This window comes from Solanum tuberosum, unplaced genomic scaffold (assembly GCF_000226075.1).
Source record: "Solanum tuberosum cultivar DM 1-3 516 R44 unplaced genomic scaffold, SolTub_3.0 scf00126, whole genome shotgun sequence".
Classification (NCBI taxonomy): domain Eukaryota; kingdom Viridiplantae; phylum Streptophyta; class Magnoliopsida; order Solanales; family Solanaceae; genus Solanum; species Solanum tuberosum.
In genome coordinates, this window is record NW_006239051.1 from 513475 (window position 1) to 539058 (window position 25584).

General features: G+C 36.7%; 2 protein-coding genes across 3 annotated transcripts; both read left to right on the forward strand.

The window, feature by feature from the left end:
• Positions 1-260: 260 nt before the first annotated feature.
• LOC102602507 (uncharacterized) lies at positions 261-12709 on the forward strand. Of its 2 annotated transcripts, none has more exons than XM_015310135.1 (13): positions 261-3401; positions 4105-4229; positions 4415-4514; positions 4681-4813; positions 4902-4965; positions 5507-6266; positions 6882-7211; positions 7990-8496; positions 8576-8648; positions 8747-8832; positions 9523-9642; positions 9963-10030; positions 10685-10755. In XM_015310135.1, the coding sequence occupies exons 1-13, from the start codon at positions 780-782 to the stop codon at positions 10686-10688; spliced, it is 4992 nt and encodes a 1663-aa protein (XP_015165621.1). In that variant the 5' UTR covers positions 261-779; the 3' UTR covers positions 10689-10755. The 2 variants fall into 2 exon arrangements, with proteins under 2 accessions (XP_015165621.1, XP_015165620.1); XM_015310134.1 differs by lacking the exon at positions 9963-10030 and adding an exon at positions 12384-12709 and having other exon boundaries at positions 262-3401.
• A 1947-nt stretch (positions 12710-14656) lies between these two features.
• Positions 14657-24200, forward strand: LOC102602166 (CLP protease regulatory subunit CLPX1, mitochondrial). The gene is made up of 15 exons (XM_006350479.2): positions 14657-15598; positions 15816-15877; positions 16053-16153; positions 16716-16795; positions 18191-18241; positions 18880-18954; positions 19068-19145; positions 19953-20009; positions 21144-21214; positions 21301-21400; positions 22058-22162; positions 22373-22435; positions 22603-22725; positions 23770-23925; positions 24017-24200. Exons 1-15 carry the CDS (start codon positions 15074-15076, stop codon positions 24083-24085), a joined length of 1716 nt encoding a protein of 571 aa, XP_006350541.1. The 5' UTR covers positions 14657-15073; the 3' UTR covers positions 24086-24200.
• The last annotated feature ends 1384 nt before the right edge of the window (positions 24201-25584 follow it).

Consider the following 25584-nt stretch of genomic DNA (forward strand, 5'->3'; position numbering starts at 1 on the left):
TGTAATAAGTAGCACTTACGTCAATCTACTTTTTTTCACTCATTTCGTAGAATACGACAAAATTGAAGTTATATTTCTCAAAGTTAAGTCAAACATAATCATAATTATCATTTATACCGATTCACTTCTTCCCACTCATTTCATATAAACGACAAAATTGGAGTCATATTTCTCGAAATTAAAAGTCAAAACCAATCATAAATATTACTTACCTTACTTATACACAAATTGAAATCATATCACATTAACTTGATGATACAATGTTTTTAAAAATCCATGAGAACATGTACATTGGAGTAAAACAACTCAACAAATCCAGGCTTCCCAATTTTAGTCCAATGGCTTCACTAGTAATCTTTTCCCAGAAACAACAAATCGATAAAGTCAGCTACCCCAATTAGTCAGTCAGTTTTGCTATTGTATGCTTCAACACTCTATTCGGCAGCTGAAAAAAAAGGAAAGAAGAACAAAGCAAACAGAAGTCCAAAGGAGAGGTGAGTCCTTGGTCTTGTTCCAAAGGAAACAGCGGCATTACTCCTCTATGAATTCCCCTTGTGGTCCCTTTATTCATTAGTTTCTTCAAAGGCTGATTTTTTTTTTGTGGGGTTCTCTTTTCTTGGGAAGTTGAATTCTGTAGGTGATTTTTTTAGGGTTTATGTTAAATACAGAAACAAAATCAAGAAAAGACATGAAAAGGGTGTCGAATGATGACCAAAGTTTGAGTTTTGTTCATCAGTAGGTTGGAGGGTTGTTCTGTTTCCTGTCAAGATTCAATTTTGATGGTTGATGACAAGGTTATGGAAGACCTGAATCAGAAGCAGGGGAGTTTTGATGGTCAGCAAGTTTTGGTACCTTTTATGGAAAATGTAGTAGCTAATGCTAGTGTGATAAGTTCAAAGAAAAGGGGAAGACCAAAGGGTTCTAAGAATAACAGGAGAAGTGTGGAAGAAAATGTGGGAACTTCAGGTACAGCTAGTGTGATGGATGGCAGTGGACAAAGGGTTCTTATGAAGAAGAAGAATAGACTAGACAGGCCAAAGGGTTCCAAGAATAGCAGGAGAAGTGGTGAAGAAGATGGGGGAATTTCAGGTACAGTTAGTGTGATGGATGGCAGTAGAGAAGGGTTTCTTATGAAGAAGAAGATGCGACTAGGCAGGCCGAAGGGTTACAAGAATAACAGAAGAAGTGGTGAAGAAAATGTGGGAATTTCAGGTACAGTTAGCATGATGGATGGCAGTGGAGAAGGGGTTCTTATGAAGAAGAAGAATAAGCGACTAGGCAGGCCGAAGGGCTCCAAGAATAAGAAGAGAAAGGTTGGAGAAAATGGGGAATCACCAAGTGCAGCTGGCATAGGCAATGACAGTGATGCGATGCTTATGAAGAAGAAGAATGTTGGACAAAGGCACAAAGGTTCTAAGAGCAAAAAGAAAAATATGGAACAAAACAGGGAGCATCAGGTAGGGAGAACCAAGAAGGAAGGCGAGGAAAGGAGGAAGGATTGTGGAGAAGAAGGGAGTATCAAGAAGCGAGGTCGAGGAAGACCAAAGGGTTCAAAGAGTGAGAAGAAAACTGTGACTGGTAATGAAACGGGGGTAGTGTTGCTAATAGATGATACTAGTGTTGGAAAGAGAAATACAGATGTTGTTGAGAAGGAAATCTGTACAGCTGGTGATTTTGGAATAAGCGCAAATCAAGTTTCTGGACACAATGAGATTGTCAAGAAGAAAATTGGTCGGCCCAGGGGCTCCAGGAACAAGAAGAAAGTCTTGATAGGTCGTCTGACTGTTCCTAGTTGCAATGGAGGTGGAAGCAAGGATATTGATAGCAATAAAGGGAAGATTTTTATGCCTGCAGAAAATGCTGGGAAACTGGACGATTTTGCTGTGGGTTACAAAAAACATATAGTCAAGCGAGGTCGGCCCAGGGGTTCAAAGACTAAGAAGAAAATCACATTAGGCTATATGAGTAATGCTACTAGTGGACATGAAGTAGATGTTATGTGCCAAGGCGAGAATGAGAAAAGAATCACAATGGCTGGTCAAAATGGAGTAATTCTGAATGAGGAACAAGGGATGATAGTCAAGAAGAAGGACAGGCGTGGCAGATCCAGAGGTTCAAGGACCAAGAGCAAAGTTATACCAGGCCATTCGAGTGGTACTAATACTAATGATGGAGACATGGATGCAGTCAGGAAGGAAGATGATGGAAAGAGAAAATTTGTAGCTGGAGAAGGTGGGGGCAATGGAATAGCTACCAGTAATGGAGAGAGGATATTCAAGAAGGAGAGGCGTGGCCTGCCCAAGGCCTCTAAAAGTAAGAAGAGAACTACTGGCTGTAATTTCGCAGATGCTAATCTCAATAATAGAGAACAAGATGTGGGTACTATGAGGTTAAATGTGGCTGAAAATGGAATGCTTTTATCTGAAGAATATAAGGGAGACCTGAATGAAGTTGCTTTGGTTTCTGCAGTTAGAGTAGTCAAGAGGAAGGGTGTCCTTGGCCGGCCAAAGGGTTCAAAGAATAAAAAGAAAACTATTATAAGCAGTTCCAGTGATGTTTATTCTGGTCATGGAGTTGGAGCGATGAATAGTAGTAAGGAACATGAGAATAAAATGGTGAGCCTGGCAACTGATCACATGGTGGGGATACTGAGTGAAGTTACTATTACTAAGATGGATAGCTGCAGCCTGCCCCAAGGCTTGCGTAATGAGAATAAGATTGTTGAATCTGGCGAGAATCAGCATGCATTTGTTGATGCTGCTGAAGATGGCACCAGAAAGATGGTTAAGAAGAAGAGATGCCGAGGAAGGGTGAAAAGTTCAGAGAATAAGAAACAAGCTGCAGTAAGGCGAGGGAGGCCAAAGGGCTTGAAAAACAAAAGAATGACAGGTGTAATTGCTACTGTTACTAATGGGGTAAATTTGAGCATAAAGCGAAAGAATGGACGTGGACGACCTAAAGGCTCAAAAAATAAGAAAGCAAAAATTATGAGTGAAGAAAATAATAAAACTGCCGGAGCACTTATAGTGCATGATGACGGAGGAGGTAGTCAAGCTGAGCAGAAAGTGAAACACTGTGGCATGCTTCCTGTTGCCACTGAAAATGGGGGAATATCAGGTGAATCTGTTTTATTGGATGCTTTGGGAGGTCGGGTCAGTAAGAGGAAAGTTAGCAGCGGGAGACCAAAAGGTTCAAAGAACAAGAAAAAGGCAGTCGCTTTCAATATGGGGTATCCTTGTCAAGTTAGTTGTCAGAATGCTGTTAGTAAGATGGTTAAGCGCAGAGGGAGGCCGAAGGGTTTAAATGATAAGAAGAAAATTTCTGTCGTCTCTGAATGCATGGGAGAGCAGGAACTTAGTGCAAATGCAGAAACAAGTGGACTGACAGTGCAAGGAGTATTGGTCAGGATCTCTTCTTCCCAAACCTATCTGTCTTCTTGTTATGATTTGTATGGAATTTTATTTGTAAAAACCTGAAGCTAAAAAGTTTTTTGGGGTTACCATCGCTAATTATATACTACAAATTGCCTCCTGCCATTTATGAAACCTGCTCATCTTTCAATCAATCTTTTGTTGGTAGTTAGATTCATGTGAGACGAGATTTTAGAGGAAACAGTTCTTTTTATCAATGGTCCATGGCTCCATGCTAACATAGTGAAGCAGTCAATGGTTACTGCTGGACATATCAAAACAAAGAGGCCAACTTCCTTGAGGAAGTGGGGAATCTTGTTTTTTTTTTTGCATATTCATTTGAGTCCTCATACTGATATCTGGTGTATAATTCTCAATCCAACTTTTGTTCATGCTCGATTTCTCAAATAAGTGATATTTGACACTATTCATGGAGTTAATAAAGCTCGAGTTATAGCACTAGTATATAGATTCATTTGCCACGGATGGTCATTATAATAATTTGAATTTGAGCTTGAACAAGAAAGCTTCTCCTGTACTCATGAAGCATAAAATGAGTGTGCTCCTTGAAAGAGGATTCAAGTGCTACTAAAATTATTTGCATTGATGTAGTAGGCAAATTTGGGATATTGTGGCAGACATAGCATGCGGGCTTAAATTTGTAACTGTGTCCTAATGAGTCATCTATATGTAGGACGCTATTACTTGGAAGGATCAGCAGAACTTTTGGTGTCATCAGTGCAGAAATTATAAAGCTTCTGTTGTTACCTGTTCAAAATGCAGAAGGAAACGCTATTGCAACGATTGCATTGCAAAATGGTAATGAAATTTATCTCATTTGTTCACAAACCAAAAGAGAAAGGATTCTGTATTTGTTGGTCTGCAGTGTTTTTTCTTCTTATAGGTGAATGGTAGATGCTCGTTAGTATTATAACAGTTATAACTATGTTAATTCAAATTGTGGTTGTTAATAATGTTTTCTAAAATGTTGAGATAATGAATAGGTATCCAGATAGAACAAACGACGAAGTAGAGGACACATGTCCTTTCTGTTATGGTAATTGCAATTGTGGAGCTTGCCTTCAAAAAGATGTCTTCTTAAAGGTCTGTAAACAAGTTAAATTTACCTCTTGTGTGATCATGTATTTATAGTTCAGGTGCTGATATTACTAAATAACTTGGCTAGTTTTTCTTTTGATAAATCAAATAATTGTCATTCATGCAACACAACAAGTTGGTATGAAAATAACTAGGTCTGTTAGGGTTGCAGGACTGCTGCAAAGAAACTGATGAAAATATGAGATTGGAGGGTTCACTTTATTTGCTATTCAACATTCTGCCCCTCCTCAGGCATATTCAAAAGGAGCAAAGGTTTGAGCTAGAGGTTGAAGCAAACATTCGCGGTACTATTTTAATTCATTCGGATAATTTCAACTTAGCTGTTGGTGGCTCAGAATGTTCAGTGCTGTTTTTGGTCTCTTTTGTTTTCAGGTGTTCAGCTGACAGAAGAAGACGTCACCATATCAGTCGTTGATGATGATGATAGAGTGTATTGGTATGATCCCCAAAATAATGATTTTTTGTTGCGCTATCTATGCTCATACACCATGTATAATGTTTTATGAGTTATTACTCATCCATAGAGACATAAGATGTAAGTTGTTTCTTCATGGAGTAAAACAGTGGGATTGATTGTTCAAATATCTTTCTGTTAAAGTCAATTTTGTTTCTAATCTGTTCTTTAACCCAGCAGCCTTTGCTTACATGATCTGTTTCTTGAAGCTGCATTGTTCATTCCTCCTGATAATTTTACCTTCTACTTTGATACCCAAGGATTTCTTTGACCTTTTGATTTATGAACACTAATTTATGAACACACTATAAAGAAAGTAGTGTGTCTGTGGACTGCAGTAGCTCAAAGTTTCCAGAAGTTCTTTTATTAGTTTGAAATGTAGTTTCTGTTGACCATATTCTTTGTCTTTATTTGTTTATTCTGGAAGAAAGGATGTAAGCTTACACAGAATGTTTACTATTTCCAGAGCTCAGTTTTGTCATGACACAATAGCTGTAATGATGCATGGTTCCTTATTTGGCAGTGATAATTGCAACACATCTATTGTCAATTTCCATAGAAGCTGCCCAAATCCTGATTGCACTTACGATATCTGTGTCAATTGTTGTCGGGAACTCAGAGATGGTGCCCCACATGGAGCTACTGAAGTCAGCTCATCTCTCAGCAAGTTGGTGGAAGCTAGTCGTATCACAGCATTGAAGGGAAACGATGCGCCAGATGGCTGGAGAAGTCCAGGGACCCTCCTTGCTAATGATTGTCCAACTCACATGTCCTTTGATGTTGCTGAGTGGAGAGCCAAATCTGATGGCAGTATACCTTGTCCTCCTAAAGAGTGTGGTGGTTGTGGCTCTTCTTTAATGGCTCTAAGGCGTATCTTCGAAGCAAATTGGGTAGACCAACTAATTCAAAGTGCTGAGGCCTTAACATGCAACTACCACCTTCCAGATATAGATTTGTCGCATGGGTGTTCATTTTGTCATGCTACCTCTTCTGTACAAAACGGTGATAACCATTGTCAAGTAAGACAAGCATCTTTTAGGAACAACAGCCACGATAATTTTCTGTACTGTCCTAATGCTGTTCACATTGATGGTAACGAGTTTGAGCATTTTCAAATGCATTGGAGGGCTGGTGAACCTGTAATAGTTAGAAATGCACAAGCTAATGCCTCTGGTCTTAGCTGGGAGCCAATGGTAATGTGGAGGGCCTTCAGAAAAGCAAGTAAAAAGCTAAAAGAAGAGCATTTCTCTGTCATGTCCATTGATTGCTTGGATTGGTGTCAGGTATGCATTTTATTTGTGTAAATTATCCCTTGTGGAAAAAAGAGACAGAATCACAGCATATCAGTTCTCAAGTTATCATATGCTTCCTCAATTTTGGTTCTAAAGCTACTATATATGTATAACAATTAACATGAGTTGCTTATTTATTTTCTCTAATTTTTATTCTTGTCAAATTTCATTGCATTGTTCACGATGGCTACTTTTTAATCTGAACTCCGCAGTTGAACCTTTTTTTCATCTAAAATGAATTTGAATCTGGGAAATTATCTCTTGCGTGATTTTACTCCAACATCTCCTAGCTGGTCTCTTGTGTCTTTTACCCTAGCTGACAAAACTGCAGTTTTCCATTACCTGATTAGAATTGGAAAATTATCCAAAAAAATATAAAAAAAGAAGTCTAGAATTGGCAATTACCTTTCCTGGTAGGTTAGTGCTAAACTGCTAATTTGCTATATTGGTTTGTCTTTGTTATTTGCACCTTACTAGGATATCATGATTTGCTGGTTTAGCTTACTATGAATCCTGGTGTTATTGCTGTGCTGTTATTATTTTAATTACTATTATTATTATTACTGTTATTAATATTATTATTATTAATATTATTTTATGATGCAGGTTCAGATAAATATTCATCAGTTCTTCAAGGGCTACTTGGAGGGTCGCAGGCACCACAATGGGTGGCCAGAAATTTTAAAACTGAAGGATTGGCCTCCGGCTAATACTTTTGAAGAATGTTTGCCGAGGCATGGAGCTGACTTTTTTGCTATGCTTCCGTTTAGCGAATACACTCATCCTAGACAAGGTCTTCTAAATTTGGCCACTAAGCTCCCCGATACTGCCTTGAAGCCAGACTTGGGACCTAAAACGTATATTGCTTATGGATATAAAGAAGAACTTGGGAGAGGTGATTCTGTCACTAAGTTGCATTGTGATATCTCTGATGCGGTATGTCATTCCAACAACTGTTTGATTAATCTTATTCCAGGTTCCTGTTTGGCTGATTTTATTTTGCTTTTGATGGGGCTTGCATCCCTTTCCCAAACTCTATACTGACATTCTAGTACAAATTTCCCCTTGAGATCAGAAACTGCCTGTGCTTCAATAGGCAAGTGTAAGGTTGGAGTTGTACTTTTTATTGTTTTGGTATAAATCACAGGACTTTATTATGTCTTAAATGTTACTGATAAACAATATGAAATACCGTACCTAAATGAACAGTAGTTGCCTTATGGAAGCAAATCTTATTGTTCAATTAATTAATAAAAATCTTAAATTTTTTATGATTTTTCAATCCTCAGAATGGGAAGACCGAAAATCTAGATTAATTTTTATTTTTTGAGAAGTAATATGCTTGCTGGTTAGGGCAGGATTTTTCTTTGAGAAAGAAAATTTTGAGGAATTGGTAAGGGCAGAATTCCAAGGAAAGAATTGAGGAATTCGAAGGAGCTGGTCAGCTCGTAATAACACATCACTGTTTTCCTCTCAATGCTACTTTATCTAATCAACCTTTTGATCAATTCAAGTGTTATGTATGTTCTTTTTCTTTTTTGGATTTGTAAAATTATTGTTACTAAAAAGCAGCAAACTGCTGCAAAATATTAACATAGGAAAAGCCTCGGTACAGGTTGTGTAATGAGCTCAAGAAGTCTATCATGGCCTCTGTGTGATTTGCAATTAACATGTTACAACAATAAAACAACTAGGTTTTGTGTGTGTTCTTCAGGTCAACATATTGACTCATACAACCAAAGCAAAAGTTGATCACAAGCAACATGAAATCATTGAGAAACTAAGGAAGCAACAAGAGGTTGAAGATTCAAAGGAACGTTGTCCAGGCATAGCTGAGGCTCCAGATTCTCATCAAAGATCTGACGAAACTGAAACTAAAGACTTTTATTCTCAGGAAAGCACTGATGATAACAAAAGTTGCTTGCCAGAAACTATGGACAAGGGGAAAGATATTGATAAAGGAGAAAATATAATTTCCGAAAGGGATTACGCTGATATATCTGGCAGAACTTCTCTACCCAATGAGATAAACCCAAGTACCAATGCCTTGGCACTAGCAGAAGCGAATGTAGCTCTCGAAATCAAGCAAGATTGTGCAGAAATTGAATGTGGGGGTGCAGTATGGGACATCTTTCGCAGACAAGATGTACCCAAGTTAATAGAATACTTGCAGAGGCATTGGAGAGAATTTCGCCATTTTAACAATGCTCCTGTGGCTTCAGTAAGTATTCTTGCACTTCAAGTTTGATGATAGTACAAAGTGCTGAATCGTTGAATTTACTCCTTGCTTTCACTCTTAGGTTATTCACCCTATCCATGATCAGACATTTTTTTTGGAGGAGAAGCATAAAAAGCAGCTGAAGGAGGAGTTCAGTAAGAATCCTCTTTTCCTTAGTTGATTCTGAAAAACAGTAGGTAATGACTTTGCAAGGGTATCTAATCCCACCCTTTCTCCCTCTTGTGATCTACAGACGTTGAGCCATGGACGTTTGAGCAGTACCTTGGTGATGCTGTTTTTATTCCTGCAGGATGTCCTCATCAAGTGAGAAATAGACAGGTGAAACTCCCAGTCTAACTATGCATACTTTGAAGTATCAGAGGTTTTGTATTTCATCTTTAGTATGGTTGTACCTGAATTTCCTGTGTGTTTGTTATGTTATCTAGTTGAATTTCACGGTGTTTTACCTCAAACTTATTGGGGGTAAAAGCACTATATTCTTCAAATTTATGCAAAAAGGAACATGTTTCAGAAAATCAAAACCTGTTATAGTTTGACAGTGGACGATGATGTTATAAGACAGTATTAAAAATAGTACAACATTGCTATAGTAATAGAATTTTTAATTTGATTCATGTCTTCGAGCCAAATGTCTGCTATGCTTTATCTGAGCTTTGATAATTTAAGAAGCCTTGTGACTGAAGCAAACTCTGAGCTCTCTTCTTTTGGAATTTGATCTAAGCTGAATCTGACTCTGGCAAGAACATTTTCCTGAAAGTGTATTTATACTGTGTAGCTCTTCTCAGGTCCTTGTAATTTCTTTCTTTCTCCAACGGATTCTGGAATTAATACTATTTGAAGTCACTTTTAGAAATATTAGTGCTACATGAGATGTAGTATCTGCAGTACTCATTTTCCTGGTACTTCGATTGATGAAATATTTATTGCTGCTTCTATCTGTGTTCACATCTTAATGTACTGCACGTGGTATTGATTTGTCATCCATCCACCGCTATTGTACTTTGGCAGTCATGTATCAAGGTTGCTGTTGACTTTGTATCCCCGGAAAATGTTCAAGAGTGTATTCACTTGACGGAGGAGTTTCGCATGCTACCCAAAAGCCACCGATCTAAGGAAGATATATTGGAGGTACATTCATTAATGCATATTACAGCACAAATGCTATTTTGCATTCTGAATTCAACAGTCTCTTTCTGTCACTATGCGTTAGTAAATCATAGGAAGATACTTCTATCTGCTTAAAAAGATTTTGACTGAGTATTAGTAGAGTAGGACCCCAAGCAAAATATCAGTGATGCTATGGGGATATTATCCTGAAGCTTTTCTGAAACATATAAACGAAATGCTAATGCATCTCCATCATTCCAATTCTACATTCTATAATCTATCCTTTACTTTTTCTTTTCAGTAGATTTATCTAATACATTTCCCATACATCAATATCATAGCTTTGCCAAATAACTGGACAGTACATTCCTTTGCTGAAGAAATTAGAAGACAATTGCTATGAGGAAGTGTAAGAAGGATCATTCATCTCTTCAATTAATTAATAGCAGGTGTTGCAGCGTTCATTAGGAAATGTTGTCTGATCTGAGAATCTTTTGCTATCCTGGAGTTTTTTATGGTCAAATGACAGACACTTAATATTGTGCGTAGTGTAAAGCTTAAGCATTGTAGTTATCACTGGCATTCTGGAACCATGTTTTCTATGTTTAGCTCCTTGTTCTCCTTTTTTTGGTTGGTTCAATCTTCATCCACAGGATATTTGTGTGTTCTGTGAGTTTGACCTGGCTTAAAAAACATATTTGACATTTTGCGTCTATGATTCAAACTCAAGATATTGTCCATCCATCATTCTTTGCCCTGTATTTATGGTAGTCGAAAGTAGGTATTAATGATTGTGACATTTGACAAGCTGCTCTTTTTCAATGTGAAATCAGACTTGATCAGTTAGTTCTTTCTGGTTTCTTGATTAACATTTGGCACTTGATGACTAAAAGTAAGTGATGGGTATCTTTTTCTGCTTACTATTTTGCTGATCCCTGATATGAAACTGTAAATGTAAGAAACTAATTTTTGGTCACAGACATGTGCTTGAAAAATGTGATGCATCATGCTCTTCAAGTGTCCTATCTTTTGTATAAATGATTGTTTGATGATATTGTCATAGGTGAAGAAGTTGGGGCTTTATGCTGCTAGTGTTGCTGTTGATGAAGCCACAAACCTGTTGTCAAAACTTAAGTAAGTTTTTTGTTACTAGGTTATGTTCTTCATTGTTTTCCCATGTTTCTCTGGAAAGGGAAAAAACACCAGTGTGATCGATTACTGAATTTATGAATATCTGGGATTAACTAGGTTTGTGTATTTATGAGGCTTTCACGGAAGAAAGATGTCCTCCAGATTTATCTTTCAAAGGTCTCCTCAAAATTGAATAGAAATGCATACTTAGATTTTCTTGTGATTGTTACAAGTCTAAGTGATACTATCTGTAATGGTCGTCAACCTTTACAGATAGATCCCTGAGTTGAATGTCAGCTTACACACTAGGTGTGAAGCTCATCTGCTCCAGCCTTAGTGATGTGGATTGCCTTGGTAATATGTGTTTGTCGGCTGGACAGGCTGCCTGGTGTATTGGCTGAGGTGCACGCAAGCTAGCCCCACCAGTATTTTCAAAAAAGAAATAAAAATAATACTATCTGTAAAAGGTCAACAATATAACCTGTAACTGTTTCTGGAATGTCAGGTGTAATCACACTGCCAAAAGACAAAGGATGTCAGTTTATTCTTCTACTTACATTTCATTGAAAACGAAGATGTCAGTTTATTCTGATTAGAAGAAATGAACTAAATTATTACACTGGAGAAGTAGGGCAGTGCGGATAAAAGTTCTAATTTTTTTGAAATAAGCTACTATTTTTTTTTGTGAGCTTAAATGTTCTATTCTTGTAACCCTTGCATCTTCTTGATGCCTTCTACTGAATCTACTTCATCAAGAAAAGAAGTTCTAAATCTTTTGTCTGGATTTCTTCCCAAAAGTTTGGCTCTTTTCTGTGGATCTCTTTCCAAAGGGTAGGCTGCCTACATCACATCCTTTAGGGGTGTGGCTCTTCCCCGGACCCTATGTGAATGCAGGATGCTTAGTGCACCAGGCTGCACTTCTTTTTCCATCCGAGTTTTAGCCAATGCTTTACTTTCGTCAACTGCTTTGACCAACTGGATTAGAAATTTAATCAGTCACTACTTAGACAGTTGAACTAGTTTAGGTGAAATTAGACGTCACACTATAAGCCACAAGCATCTCCTGAATGATAGTAATTGATAATAATGTAGAACTTTCAGTTGGAGCTCCAGGCAGACACCTTAAATTGAAATGGCCTCGAGCTCATGGTGATGGAACCACAATGTCTAGGCCTCTAGGGCGATAGGAATGTCAATCGACGAAGTTTAATGTTTTCAAAAGGGTGAATATAAATATCTACTGAACAAGTCGATTGTGGTGGGGCGGTTGACCCAACTACCGTGTTATTGCTTCTGAGATATAATGATTTTTTTCCCAAATGTCAGTAAAGTGGTAGTTTTTCTTTGACATAGTGGCCAGCCCTTAGAAACTTTTGGCCCTTCTTGGAGCTGGTGTGTCTTTTTAGCTGCTGCTTCTTTGTCCCAAGGAAAAGTTGTCACTAGAGAACTGATGTACACAATTGAAAAATCCCCTGCCCCTGCATTTCTGTTGCAACACAACTGAAAAATCCCCTGCCCCTGCATTTCTGTTGCACAATATCGCGGTTAAATGGTTGATCTGAGGCATGTTGGAACTTGACTCTCTAATTTTCATACTCCTGGAATGAGTAACTTTGTATTTCATTTGGCAGTGCTCCTCAATCTCATGATGAATTGCAACAGCTAGAACATGCTACCGGAACTGAGAGCTCTATTGCAGAAGGCCTGGATATGGGATCCACCAGCTGTAGTAACCAAGACTGAAGGCTGTTCTTGTTAAATATGAAGATTTTGAAGTTTTAGAGAATATTTATTTGATTCTAAATCTTTTGATTGGATTGTGAGGCATTTCTGTTTTTGTATACTTTTTTTCGTCTCTCAAAAATAATCCCTTGAGGCATTCTTTTAGATGTACAAAATTTTACTTTATTGGCGGAGGGAAATTCAAGAGAATAAAGAGACGATATTATTGTTCCAACTCCATAAGAGGTGTGGTGGGATCAGATGAGATCCCTCATCCTTCACCAGAGGGTTCGAGTGAAAATCCGGACTTTCCTTTTATGGGAGAGTCTTACTCAGTGAGATTTCAGATTAGTCAAGGCAATGGGGTTTTAATACTGAGCATAAAGCAAAAGAAGAAAACATTTCCAGCTCAACAACATGAAAAAGAAAGAAAATGAGTTCTTCTTTCTTTGATCACTTAGGAGCAGTGTGAGATGAAAGTCATACGAGGTTTTGAATGAGAGAAGCGAAATCCCCCATCCTTCCCCAAGTTATCTAATATTCTCAATTTTTTTAAGGTGAGTGAAAGTTATAAGATTTTATCAGAAATAAAAAAAATTCTTTTTTTCTTCCTCTTGTCTTTTTTACTAGAGCCGTCAATATGGGCTAGGCCTGTTGGGCCGGCCTAGCCTAACTCGGGATTTATTAGGGCTGGGCCAAAAATTTTGGAGCCCATTTAAAAAAATGGCTTTTTAGCCCGGCCTGAATAAGCCTGCTGATTTGTGAGGCTTGAGAAATATAGGTAGGGCCGGCCCGTGGGCTAATACAAATTAATTAAAAAATATAATATAATATTAAAATTTAAAATTAAAGAGATCCAAACTCAAAATCTATTTAAAGTTTTTTAGGAAATCACTAAGTATAGAAGTTGCATCCACCATGAAAATGTCCAAACACTTGTTGCTACTCGAAACTGGTTACATGGTTTTTCTCAAACTTGTAATATATTTTTGTGTACATTTAAATATTATAATTCTCAATTTAGTTATTTTTTAATATTTAACTAATTGAAACTGCATATAAATTGCATATGAAAATGAAGATGTTAAGACAACCTTCCCACAAGTTGATTCAGATATGCTTGATGAAGATGATCATGAAGTGTTAGATACGCCATAGGTTTCATGAAGTGTTAGATACGCCATAAGTTTCATGATTTTTTAAGGAGTTTATTTTTTACATTTTATGGTTGGAATATTGTCATATTTTTTGTGTTTTATTGTGATCATTGCAAAACAGTTAAGTTAATATTTCTATTTAGATATTTATACTTTTACTTGAAAAAAACTTAATAAATATTATAAAGATAATTTTATTTGTGGATTTGATTAATAAGTAGTAACATTAACACCATGCAATATTATTTTGTCGATATTTATGATAATATCTTTATTTTATAATTTATAATTTAATTTAATAATTATAAAAAAATATATAACTTTTAAAAAAGTAGGGCTGGCCCGGCAAGCCTGTAGCCCACGTACTTGTGGGCTGGGCCGACCGTTTTTTGGTCCACACCAAAAATGGGCTAACCTGGCCTGGCCCGTAAAATGTCAAATCCTGTATGGGTTAGCCCGGATGGGATGGGCTAGCCCATATTGACAGCTCTATTTTTTACAATCAAAATTACAATTGGATCGAGTAATATAATCTTGGGAAAATTTTACAATACCTTAACTAATACATAGAATCTAGAGCTTTGTTCTTCCTCCATTTTGACTGACAAAGTTATTGAGTAATATTTTCTTTGTTCATTTTTACTTGTCGAGTTGCACTTTATCAGAGGTAGTTTGACTATTCTTTCAGAGTTAAATTGAATTAGATTTTTTTTTATAAATTTCACTTTACGAGAATTAATATTCCCACACACATCAAAAAGAGAGTGATAAAACAAGAGGAATGACAAGAAATCAAGAAACCAAGAGTGAAAGTACAACATTCACCTTTACTTGTCATGTTTTATTTTACGATAATCAATTTAACTAATTTTTCAAGTTAGATTAAATTCAATTTTTTATAAATTTCACTTTATCAGAGTCAATATTTTACCTTTTCCACCCCTCCCTACCCCCACCCCCAACACACCAAAAAGACAAAACAAGAGGAATGACAAGAAATCAAGAAACCAAGAGAGACAGTACGACATCGTTACTTGTTTCCTGTAGATTTTTTTTCCCAACACTTCATCATGTAGATATTCCTGAAAGTAACTTTCATTTCTTTGCTTGCTGCTTTCACTCTTTTGGATATTAAAATTTAATTCTTCTGTGTTGCTCTAGAAAATCCTCATTCCTCCTCCACTACCAAAATCCTCTGTAAACAAGAATTTCTTAATTTCAGTTTTCTTTGTCTGATGGGTCATCTCCCAAACCCCACAAAAGTCTCCTCTCTTCCGACAAACCTCAAATCTTGAAATTGTAACCCATACCCACATCCCCTCTAGAAGATTTCATTACATAATCATCTGTATCTTGTTCAGACATATAAAAAGAAAGAATCTTTACTTAGTTTTCTTGTTTTTCTTTGTTGGAGCGTTGAGTTTCCACTGAACTAAGCCGATATGGCAGCTGTACTTAGATCGAAATCGTCGAGACATACGGCCTCTATGGCTATTGCCCACTTCAGATATTTTATCATCAATGATTTTCACGCGGGTCATTTACCCAATTTCCATTTGTGTAATCGAACCAAATGGGATAATTTGGTCTCAAATTCTGGTCATAGTTCTTCTTTATTCAAGTCTGTATCGTTTCGTAGTGAATTTGTTGACCGATGTTATGATAATTTGAAGAATTCACAGAATTCAAGTAGGAAGAGTAAGGAGAAAATTAGTATGTCTAGTAACTATGGGGAACCTCCTGAGATTTGGCAACCACCTGGTGAGGGGATTGTGGTTCGTCCTGGTGTGAAGTTTGTTCAGGTGGGTGAAGGGGAAGGTCCTGGTTCGGGTTCTGGAGGTGGGTTTGGTTCTGGGTCAAAAGATGGGTCTTGGGGTGGATCCAATTTGGGTACCCAATTTCCCACACCAAAGCAACTGTGTAAAGGACTTGATAAGTTTGTAATTGGACAGGAGAGAGCTAAAAAGGTAATCTTTTTTAAAATTCTACCTTTTGGAACTGATAATTCTGGGTGCCCTTTGAGTCATAGATAAAGATAGTCTAGTCTTTGATTTTTATGCTTGCTTCATTGATTATAATGTGAATACAAGAGCTCATTTTGTGTCCAAGGGTGATTGAGATCTAGTAAAAAGAGACTATTCTTGAGCTGCTAGAGTGACTTTCTTTATCATTTTGTGATTGCAGGTTCTGTCTGTCGCCGTATATAATCATTACAAGAGAATATATAATGACTCTTCACATAAGTGGTTAGTTTTGAACACTGCATAATTCCCATGGTTTTTTCACCTACCCCCTTCCCTGTATTTTATATTTTCTCCATGTGACATGGAAGATGAAGCTATTTGGACCATTGGAACTCAGAGATGGAAATTCCTATACCTTATCTATTCTTCTAATGTATTGTTTAAATGTGGTACCAAGGCCTGCAGGAAATGACAGTAGTGAAAAAACAGATGGAATAGAAAATGAGTCTGTGGAGCTTGAGAAGAGTAACATCCTTTTAATGGGGCCAACAGGTTCAGGTAATCTTTACAATTGTCCATTGCACGCTTCTTGAGGTCTAAAATGTGGTAAAGAAGTATTTTAGATAAACATGCCCTTGAACTTTGATGTATGGAACTTTAGATTCATCAACAGAGAAACTTTTTCCCCCTTTCTCCTGCTTTCTTTTTCTTTTTAATTGTGAAATTTTTCTGAAGACACTGTGAGGTGCCATTTACTTATATTGGTGATATGATGGTCTCAAGCTAATGATCATTCTCTACTTCATAATATCATAGAGCTATACATGTGGGCTGATATGTAAATAACTTTGACTTGTATATTAAAGCTAAAACTGTGATGATTAGGGTGCCACATAAATTTTGCTTTTTGACTATGATTATGTAATTTTAATGCGTCGTTCTCCTTTTATCTTTTATCCTTTTAGCCCATCAACTTATCCTGACTCCCTGCTTTTTTCATTGGAGGGGGAGGTGTGAATGAATAGAGCTCTAACATTGTCATCATGTCGTTAAAAGTGTGATCCTTAATTTAATAAAAATTACTTTTTCACTTGAGTATTTTGTGTCATATCAAGGACAGGGAAAACTTTACTTGCCAAGACCTTAGCTCGATTGGTGAATGTTCCCTTTGTTATAGCAGATGCTACGACACTAACTCAGGTATGTTGTTACCTTGTCACCTTGGTAGAGATAGGAAACAACTCTCAGCTTAATAATCTTTTAATAGAATCTATATTTTTCTAAATCTTGTTCCCTTAAATGTAAATATGCCAACACTGTCCTTAAAATCCAAATTTCTGATTTCAATACATAATCTATCCTTGTATATTTGTCACTCTTGCACATATATAGTGTGTTAAATTGTTTGAAATTTTCTTGAGCCGTGGGTATATTGGAAACAACCTAGCTACCCCACAAAGGTAGGGATAAGGTCTGGGAACACCCCACTCTCCCCAGATCACACTTGTAATATACTGGGTATGTTGTTGTTCTTAAATTGTTTGAAATTTGAAGATTGGAGATCCCATAAGCCTTGCAAACCGTTTGCAGATAGTCTGTCTGAGGTCAGGGTTAATCCGTGCAAGGTGAGAAATCTGAATTAGCTCTTTCGAAGCTACAACTGAGCTGGTTTTGAGTTTGATCCAGTGTAAATGTAGAATGTAGGAGATCTGTCTTCATCTATTGAAGTTGAAAGTGTTTTGATCACTAGTGTTGGCATTGAAGACCATGTAGTAGATTGGTGCACGTGAGGAACTTTTTTGGGACAAAATCATGGTAATGGTTCTCCTTAGAAGCTGAAATGAGAAAGATGAGAAAAGAAGTTGAAAGTAGTGAGAGCTTGTAAGAAGATGGAGAATAAAGAATAGCTGCTCTCAATTCTCATGACGATTAGGCAAACCCAAATTTCATAGTTCAGCTTTCTGGAACTATGGAACTTCATGAGTCTACTTTTCAGAGGGTTATTACTGTGAGCCTGAAGACAAAAATAGAAAGGCTGTTCTTCATTTTGATATTCCAAGACTATTGACACCTAAGCATGTGTATAAATCGATGACACTTGGTATCCGAACTTTAGGCCGTCATGAAATGAGATGCCACTGTTAATTTAGTCTATCTTGAGATTAAATAACTAGAATTTCCTGGTGGCTAGGTTAATTTGGTCTGAGCATGTTTACTATTCCTTGCTTACCCTGTTTCCAGAGCTTAATCGCTGAAGTCTTTCATTGAAGTAGAGTAGCCGAAACCACGTGATGTTATCAGTAAAAATGGGGAGAATTACAGTCCAATGCCTTTGGGTGATCTAGACTATAAAATAGCCAACAAATTATAGGTTTTGTATATCTAAGTATACTATACATATAAAATACATAATCAGTGTACAGGTTTTGTATATTTCAGCCATATTGGTAAATAAGTTTAGCCAAACTGTACATATTGGTAAATTTCCCATTAGAGATAGTTGTCACCTTGACAAGAGTCCTGAAGCTGTGGGTTTCCATATAATGGTATACTTGTTCCGAAACATTCAGTCAATGATAGTACTTTTGTCTGCAGGCAGGATATGTTGGGGAAGATGTGGAATCTATTCTATATAAGCTCCTCACTGTAAGTACTAAACCTGTTGAGTCTCTTATCTTTAATTTATTGTTCTATTTCCTGTTCTCGTTTTCTTTGTCTTGAGATTTTTAGGTGGGGAAAAAGAAAAATCATCATTGCTATCCTAGCATCCTTGCCAAGTTATGTGTATGCTTTAGAACTAGCTTTTAGGATATAATGCAGATTACTGTTTATCTGATAATTTTGCAGAATGTGACAGATGAAGCCCCTGAATATAAGAAAATGTTCTAGTATATTTCCTATTTTACCGGAGCTTTTTGAACTTTGTGTAACAAAAGACTTAGTACAAGGAGTAGATGTAGGATCTTTTGTCCCTTAGCAATTAGGTGGCCAGAAGTCTAGAAGACTATAACACCAACTGCGACCTCTTTTTTTTGTGCTTCTATAATATTTTCTGTTTCTACGCATCTAGTTATTTGCATATCATACAATGTTATTACATTTTTTCCATAGATCACTGCAATATCTAACTAAGCGAACTTAGAAATGAAGGAGAGAGAAGTGGTTACTACTTGTGAAATGCTCTTTATTCTTAATCAGAATGCATGATTTTGCGCATCATTTCCAGTGATTTCTACCCTTGATATGAGTTGTCATTTAATTACTCTGGTCTGATATTATTGCAGGTTGCTGACTACAATGTAGCAGCTGCTCAGCAAGGCATAGTGTATATTGATGAAGTTGACAAGATCACGAAAAAGGTTAATGTTGACTTACTGAGTGTTTTTTTCCTCTTTTTTCTCAGATTAAACTTCACTAGCGACTTCTCATGTGTAAGTTTAGCTGATTCCTCCTCTTATACCGATATTTCCAGGCTGAAAGCCTCAACATTAGTAGAGATGTTTCAGGAGAGGGCGTCCAGCAGGCATTGTTGAAGATGCTTGAAGGAACAGTAAGTGTATAGCTTAGTTTTTGCTTGTTAATGGTGAATTGATTGTAGATCGCCACAATCTGTTACCAAGTGTGGATGTTGTTTAATGTTGCAAATGTAGAAGCAACTTTGACTGCTAATGGCTCATTAACATTAGATCTAGACAAATAGCTTTTGTATATGACAATAACCTGGCTGTTATGGAAGGATCACTTGAGAGTTGGAGGCTTAGTGTTGGTTGCTTCTAACCAAACTATAAAAGGTGCTCTCTTTTAGATCCCACTGACTGGCTAAATGTAGCTCATCTTCTATGAAATTAACTTTTATCTTGCTGGTGGCCTTGATACTTGTTTCATGTCCTTTTTGGGTTTCCTGCAACAGTCTGCATGTGCTAACTGCGAGTCCTTTTACCCTTTCTGCTAGTTTTATACTTTTATTCCAGAAGTAGTAGTGGTGGTTTTCTCTTTTAATATTCTTTCCTCTCTCTTCTCTATTCTGAAGATATTTATTGGAATTACATGAATCTTGTGTGTCGAATGCATTCAAAAAAGCAAGGAATGGTTTCTTCTTTTTTTCTCCTTTCCATTTTCACATTTCTATTATTATCTATCCTTATCAAATGACCTCCAGATATGCAAACCAATTGTTGTGATCAAAGAGTGGTCTGACTATTTTTAGGACTAGACTTGCGATATTGGATCATGGTTTGATCTATAGTTCAGTGGTAATGATTGGAAAAAATAATGGTTATGTCATTTGATTGTTACTATAATTAGCTTTCTGTTACTTATCCTAAAATTAGCAATAACAATGAGATTTCTGTTGCAGATTGTCAATGTGCCGGAGAAGGGAGCTCGGAAGCACCCTAGAGGGGATAATATTCAGGTAAGTTATAAATACATTTCATTTTGAGATTAAGATTTTTATTCGCAGTCGAGAAGAATCTGGAGTGTCCTGGGAACAAAAAATGTTTATTTCTTGGATCTGTAGTGTTAACAGTTTATATGTATGTCTTCAAATGGATAAAATTTTGTATCTAATAAGATAAATTGATGTGCTTATGATCTTGAGTTTAGGATGAATTAATTTACTTTCGTAATTATTTACTGATTTCACAACTGAGGTACTAAGTTGCGCAAACTCTTCATTTTTGCTGCCGCACCCATGTTGACACGAGACGGGTGCGGGATACATGTGGGATTCGGTCAACCCACATCGGATAATTTGACCAGACTCCATGGACAAATTTGGGGGAAATTTGAGATTTTGATAAAAGATAAAATAGATTTAAAGACATGAGGAATGGCATACCTTCAATATTATAGTCCTTTTGTCTCTTTTTTAGCTTTTCCTCTTGGTCAATATTCGTTGTTTCATGTTTCAAGCCAAACAGAAAGAAGCTAAGAATTCAAGTGGTTGTGTTCCCACTTTTGGTAGACAGTAGCAATGATCTGTAAGGAGAGTTGCTGGAAGGTCTTGAATGACTTTCTTTTTCTTTTTTGAGGGGAAGAATCAAAGAGCTTGAAAGAAGTTGGGGTCTTAGGAAAGACGACCTAGTAGATCTTTCATAAATTAGAATATCTTTATAGCTCTATTTTATAATTTTGGATTTTTAGCCGAATCCCAGCACCCGTATCCATGTCTAGATCCGTACCCCAGAATCTTAAAATTTAGATTTTGCCGAATACGACCCTCGGATTTGCATCCGCATTAGATATCTGCACCTAAGTCCGAGCAACTTAGGGTATAGTGACTGTTTCATTTGGCCTTCTGTTAGTGGGTGGATGATAATTGTTCTGGAAGAATTAGTTAAGAGATCTTTGACTGATTCTTTTGTCTAAGTTTATCTTCATAGTTATTTGTTGACTCTTTGCGCTTTTCATATCGTTGGACGACCCTTTTTCTTTTAGTATGCTAGGTTTTACAGTTGATATGATGTTTTTCAATTGATCTGATGTTTCAGATATATATCTTTGAACAAAAAGTTTCTTATAGCCTAATTTAAGTTTGTCATTACAGATTGATACCAAAGACATTCTCTTTATATGTGGTGGAGCCTTCATTGACTTGGAGAAAACAATCTCTGAAAGGTCTTACTACTTCCACGTCATAGTTTTATCTCTTCCCTTTAGTCTGATATTAACCTTATTCCTGATATACTTGTTCATGTTTTCAGGCGCCAAGATTCTTCTATAGGATTTGGTGCACCAGTTCGCACAAACATGAGGACTGGTGGTGTTACAAGTGCTGCTGTGACGTCATCTTTATTGGAGACAGTAAGTTCTTCTGAACCCTTGCAGCTTAGCAAATCTTCCGAACTACATATACTAATAGTTTTTCTAGCTTGATTGTGGTTGTATTTTGCATGATCATAGATGTAGCATCCATGTTAGCTTCATTGAGAAACTGATATCTATGGATTGCTGTGCTTATTGGTCAATGAAATTAGTTACATGTGCATCAGATGAAGTCAAATGTATGCAACGAGATGAACTGAGATATTAGTTCACTTATGTGAAACTGTGTTATTACTGTTAGTTATCATTATTCTTCTGCATCTCCAACATGTTTTTTCTAGAATTCGGTTTTTTCCCTAATTTGTAGTTTGAGCATATGCAGAGTTGTATGTACTTAACCAATTCGAAAAAAGAGTTGTATTTGCTTGTGTTTCATTTACTTCCTCTGGCTTGTTTGATGTCAGTTAAATAAAGTGATATTTGACTGAGATCTTGAAATGTATTATTTTGCCACTTTAATATGGAAAAAGTTCTGACCGATATAGTACTTCATGTAATTTCTAAATATTAAGTTTTATTTTTTTTTGAAATATGGATAATTCTATGACCAATTTAGCTCTTTATTCTAACTTCTTTTTTTTATGGTATGTTTTGAAGTATATACTAATCATAGTATGTAATTCTCCTGTTATGCAGGTTGAAAGTAGTGATCTAATATCATATGGTCTGATACCTGAGTTTGTCGGTCGATTTCCCATCCTTGTTAGTCTGTCAGCTTTAACTGAGGATCAACTTGTGCAGGTAATGATTAATGTTTCCCGTAACTTGGCTCTTTGGGCACTAATTGCCTTGTGCATATTATTATGATTTGTATGGGAAACTGGGTCTTCCTTTGCTAGAATAAAATGGAATTTTTTGTACATAAAGTTATGCCATTGGGTTTAATCTTTCAGTATTTTACTATAGGGCAAATTTAGATTTTTCTCTTCTCACTGTTTCGGTTCTTTGCAGGTTCTAACTGAGCCAAAAAATGCGCTAGGGAAGCAGTACAAAAAGATGTTCCAAATGAACGGGGTGAGTGTTTGCCTCTCAAGATCTTTTTCGGCTATGCAGAAAGATGCATCAGTTTATCTTTTTTAGAACCTGTCTCATTTGGGCAAGGAGCAGGTTGGAGCTTTTCTAGGTTCCCGTTAATTTTATCAGAATGTTATTTCTCTCATACTTGGAGACTTCTTTCTCAGGTAAAGTTGCATTTCGTTGAAGATGCACTAAGATTGATAGCTAGGAAAGCATTATCTAAAAATACTGGTGCTCGTGGATTGCGATCCATATTGGAGAACATTTTGATGGATGCTATGTATGAGGTATGTAGTACACCTTTTTTTCCTCTTCTTTTTTCTCTGTGGACCTACAGCATCTGTGAGGACTGTTCAGATTTACGTTCTACAGTTGTTATGCTGACCTGGAAATGAATTAGTTAATTATGTAAAGCACACTGCTTAACATTATGATATTCAAATACACATTTGCTTTAGTTTACTTCTCTTCTAAGTTGCTCAGACTCTTCATTTTCGGTGCCGCAACATGGGTATGGGTGTGGGATCCAGACCCGATTTGGTCAACTGTTTTGGGTATTTTGACCATACTTGACGGAGAAATTTGGTACAGATACAAAGATTTCCGTAATCAAAACAAAAGTTACAGGTAAAATTGAAGAAGATGGAGTACCATGTATATAGCAATTTCTGTCAGTCATTTTCCTTGTATCACCTTCTGGCATTCTCCTCTTGATGTATATTTTTCCTCATAATACCTTGAAAGCTACCCACATAATGTCTCATAATTTAGACATATAACTCGATTTTTAGATATTTGAATTATTTTTTAACCGAATCCCTACATTCGTATCCATACCCCCGAATTTTAAAATTTAGATCACGAAGGATCTGACCTCTAGATCCACACCCATATCAGACACTCGCCCCTGAGAAACTTAGCTTTTCTTTGGCTGGGGATTATATTGCTGAACGTAATGTTCAAAATAAAATTGATCAGACCATGGTGCTTATTTCAAATTCTGAACATCTCTATGATTGAGCTTAGAACATGCAGGTTGAGTTCTGTGTATGTTTATATTATAAAGTATGTACTGAGTTAATGACAAATACTTCTTGGTTTTTACCAAGTATACTGTGAAACGTTGAGCTGACAAACTTTTTGTAACTAATAAACAGAACAATCATCAAAATTTTAGAGGGAATCATCTAAACAATACATAGTAGCCTGGAGAGATGCATTCTAAATAAACTGTAGCCTGTTGCTGGACTCCCTCAAACTTGCTTGTCCTTTATTTTATTTCCTTTTGTCGTTCCTTCTGCCAGCATATTTCTGATTTGCATGTCTTGCAGATTCCTGATGTCAGAACAGGCGATGATGTAATAGATGCCGTTGTAGTTGATGAGGAGTCTGTAGGAACTGAGGGACGAGGATGTGGGGGTAAAATCCTTTATGGCAAAGGTGCATTTGACCAACACTTTCCACAGAATAGATCAAAGGATTCTGAGGTAAGTTTAACCTGGCATGATCTAGTATTTGATGTTGCAAATACAGTGTCAAATTATAGTATTTAATGTTTTTCATGTTGCACTACTACAGTCAAACATGGAGGGGTCTGATGGAGACCATGAGGCGGAACAGGAGCTTCCTTCCATTGTTGCTTTGTAAATGTTCTGTGAGGTGTATTTCTGGTCTCAATTGTGTACAGTAATCTAAATTCAAATAAACAATGTTATTTAAATAGAGCTCAATGTACTTTCATACTGCATTTTGTTGTGTTTTACTGTTATCTTACTATTTATTCTTTGATCTGCTCTAGCTATATATATAATTCTGAAGTTAGAAAGTGCCACCCTTCTCAACTTTCCTCTTGGCTATTTATTTGAACAGAATATGCATCTTATGCTCTAGTCTTCTTTTAGCAAAAAACACAATTTCTTCAGATGACAGCCTTGACATAACTGGTCAAGTTGTTGTTATGCAATCAGGAGGTCATGGGTTTAAGCCGTGGAAACCACCTCTTACAGAAATGTAGGGTAAGATTGCATACAATAAACCCTTGTGGTTTGGCCCTTCTCTGGACTCCGTGCATAGAGGGCAGCTACTTTTGTCTTGGAGTTTCAATTTCCATAAGTAAAACTCCATGAAATCAGCTATCTTTCACTTACAGGGTCGAAAAGCGGCTATTTGTGAAGTTTTTCCTAACGGTCCAATTAGCTATCACTTTGAGGAAAAGTTTGGTGGGGGTGTTAAGGTATTGTCTATTGGTCAATGTAGCGATGAATTATTGGACACTGGCATGATCTAGTATTTGATGTTGCAAATACAGTGTCAAATTATAGTATTTAATGTTTTTCATGTTGCACTACTACAGTCAAACATGGAGGGGTCTGATGGAGACCATGAGGCGGAACAGGAGCTTCCTTCCATTGTTGCTTTGTAAATGTTCTGTGAGGTGTATTTCTGGTCTCAATTGTGTACAGTAATCTAAATTCAAATAAACAATGTTATTTAAATAGAGCTCAATGTACTTTCATACTGCATTTTGTTGTGTTTTACTGTTATCTTACTATTTATTCTTTGATCTGCTCTAGCTATATATATAATTCTGAAGTTAGAAAGTGCCACCCTTCTCAACTTTCCTCTTGGCTATTTATTTGAACAGAATATGCATCTTATGCTCTAGTCTTCTTTTAGCAAAAAACACAATTTCTTCAGATGACAGCCTTGACATAACTGGTCAAGTTGTTGTTATGCAATCAGGAGGTCATGGGTTTAAGCCGTGGAAACCACCTCTTACAGAAATGTAGGGTAAGATTGCATACAATAAACCCTTGTGGTTTGGCCCTTCTCTGGACTCCGTGCATAGAGGGCAGCTACTTTTGTCTTGGAGTTTCAATTTCCATAAGTAAAACTCCATGAAATCAGCTATCTTTCACTTACAGGGTCGAAAAGCGGCTATTTGTGAAGTTTTTCCTAACGGTCCAATTAGCTATCACTTTGAGGAAAAGTTTGGTGGGGGCATTAAGGTATAGTCTATTGGTCAATGAAGCGATGAATTACTGGACACCGCAATTCAAATCTTTTTCTTAAAAAAAAGAAAGAAATTTTTGGTGGGGACCTTTATTTTGGAGAGTGATGAGGTGTATAAGATGATATGTTTGGTA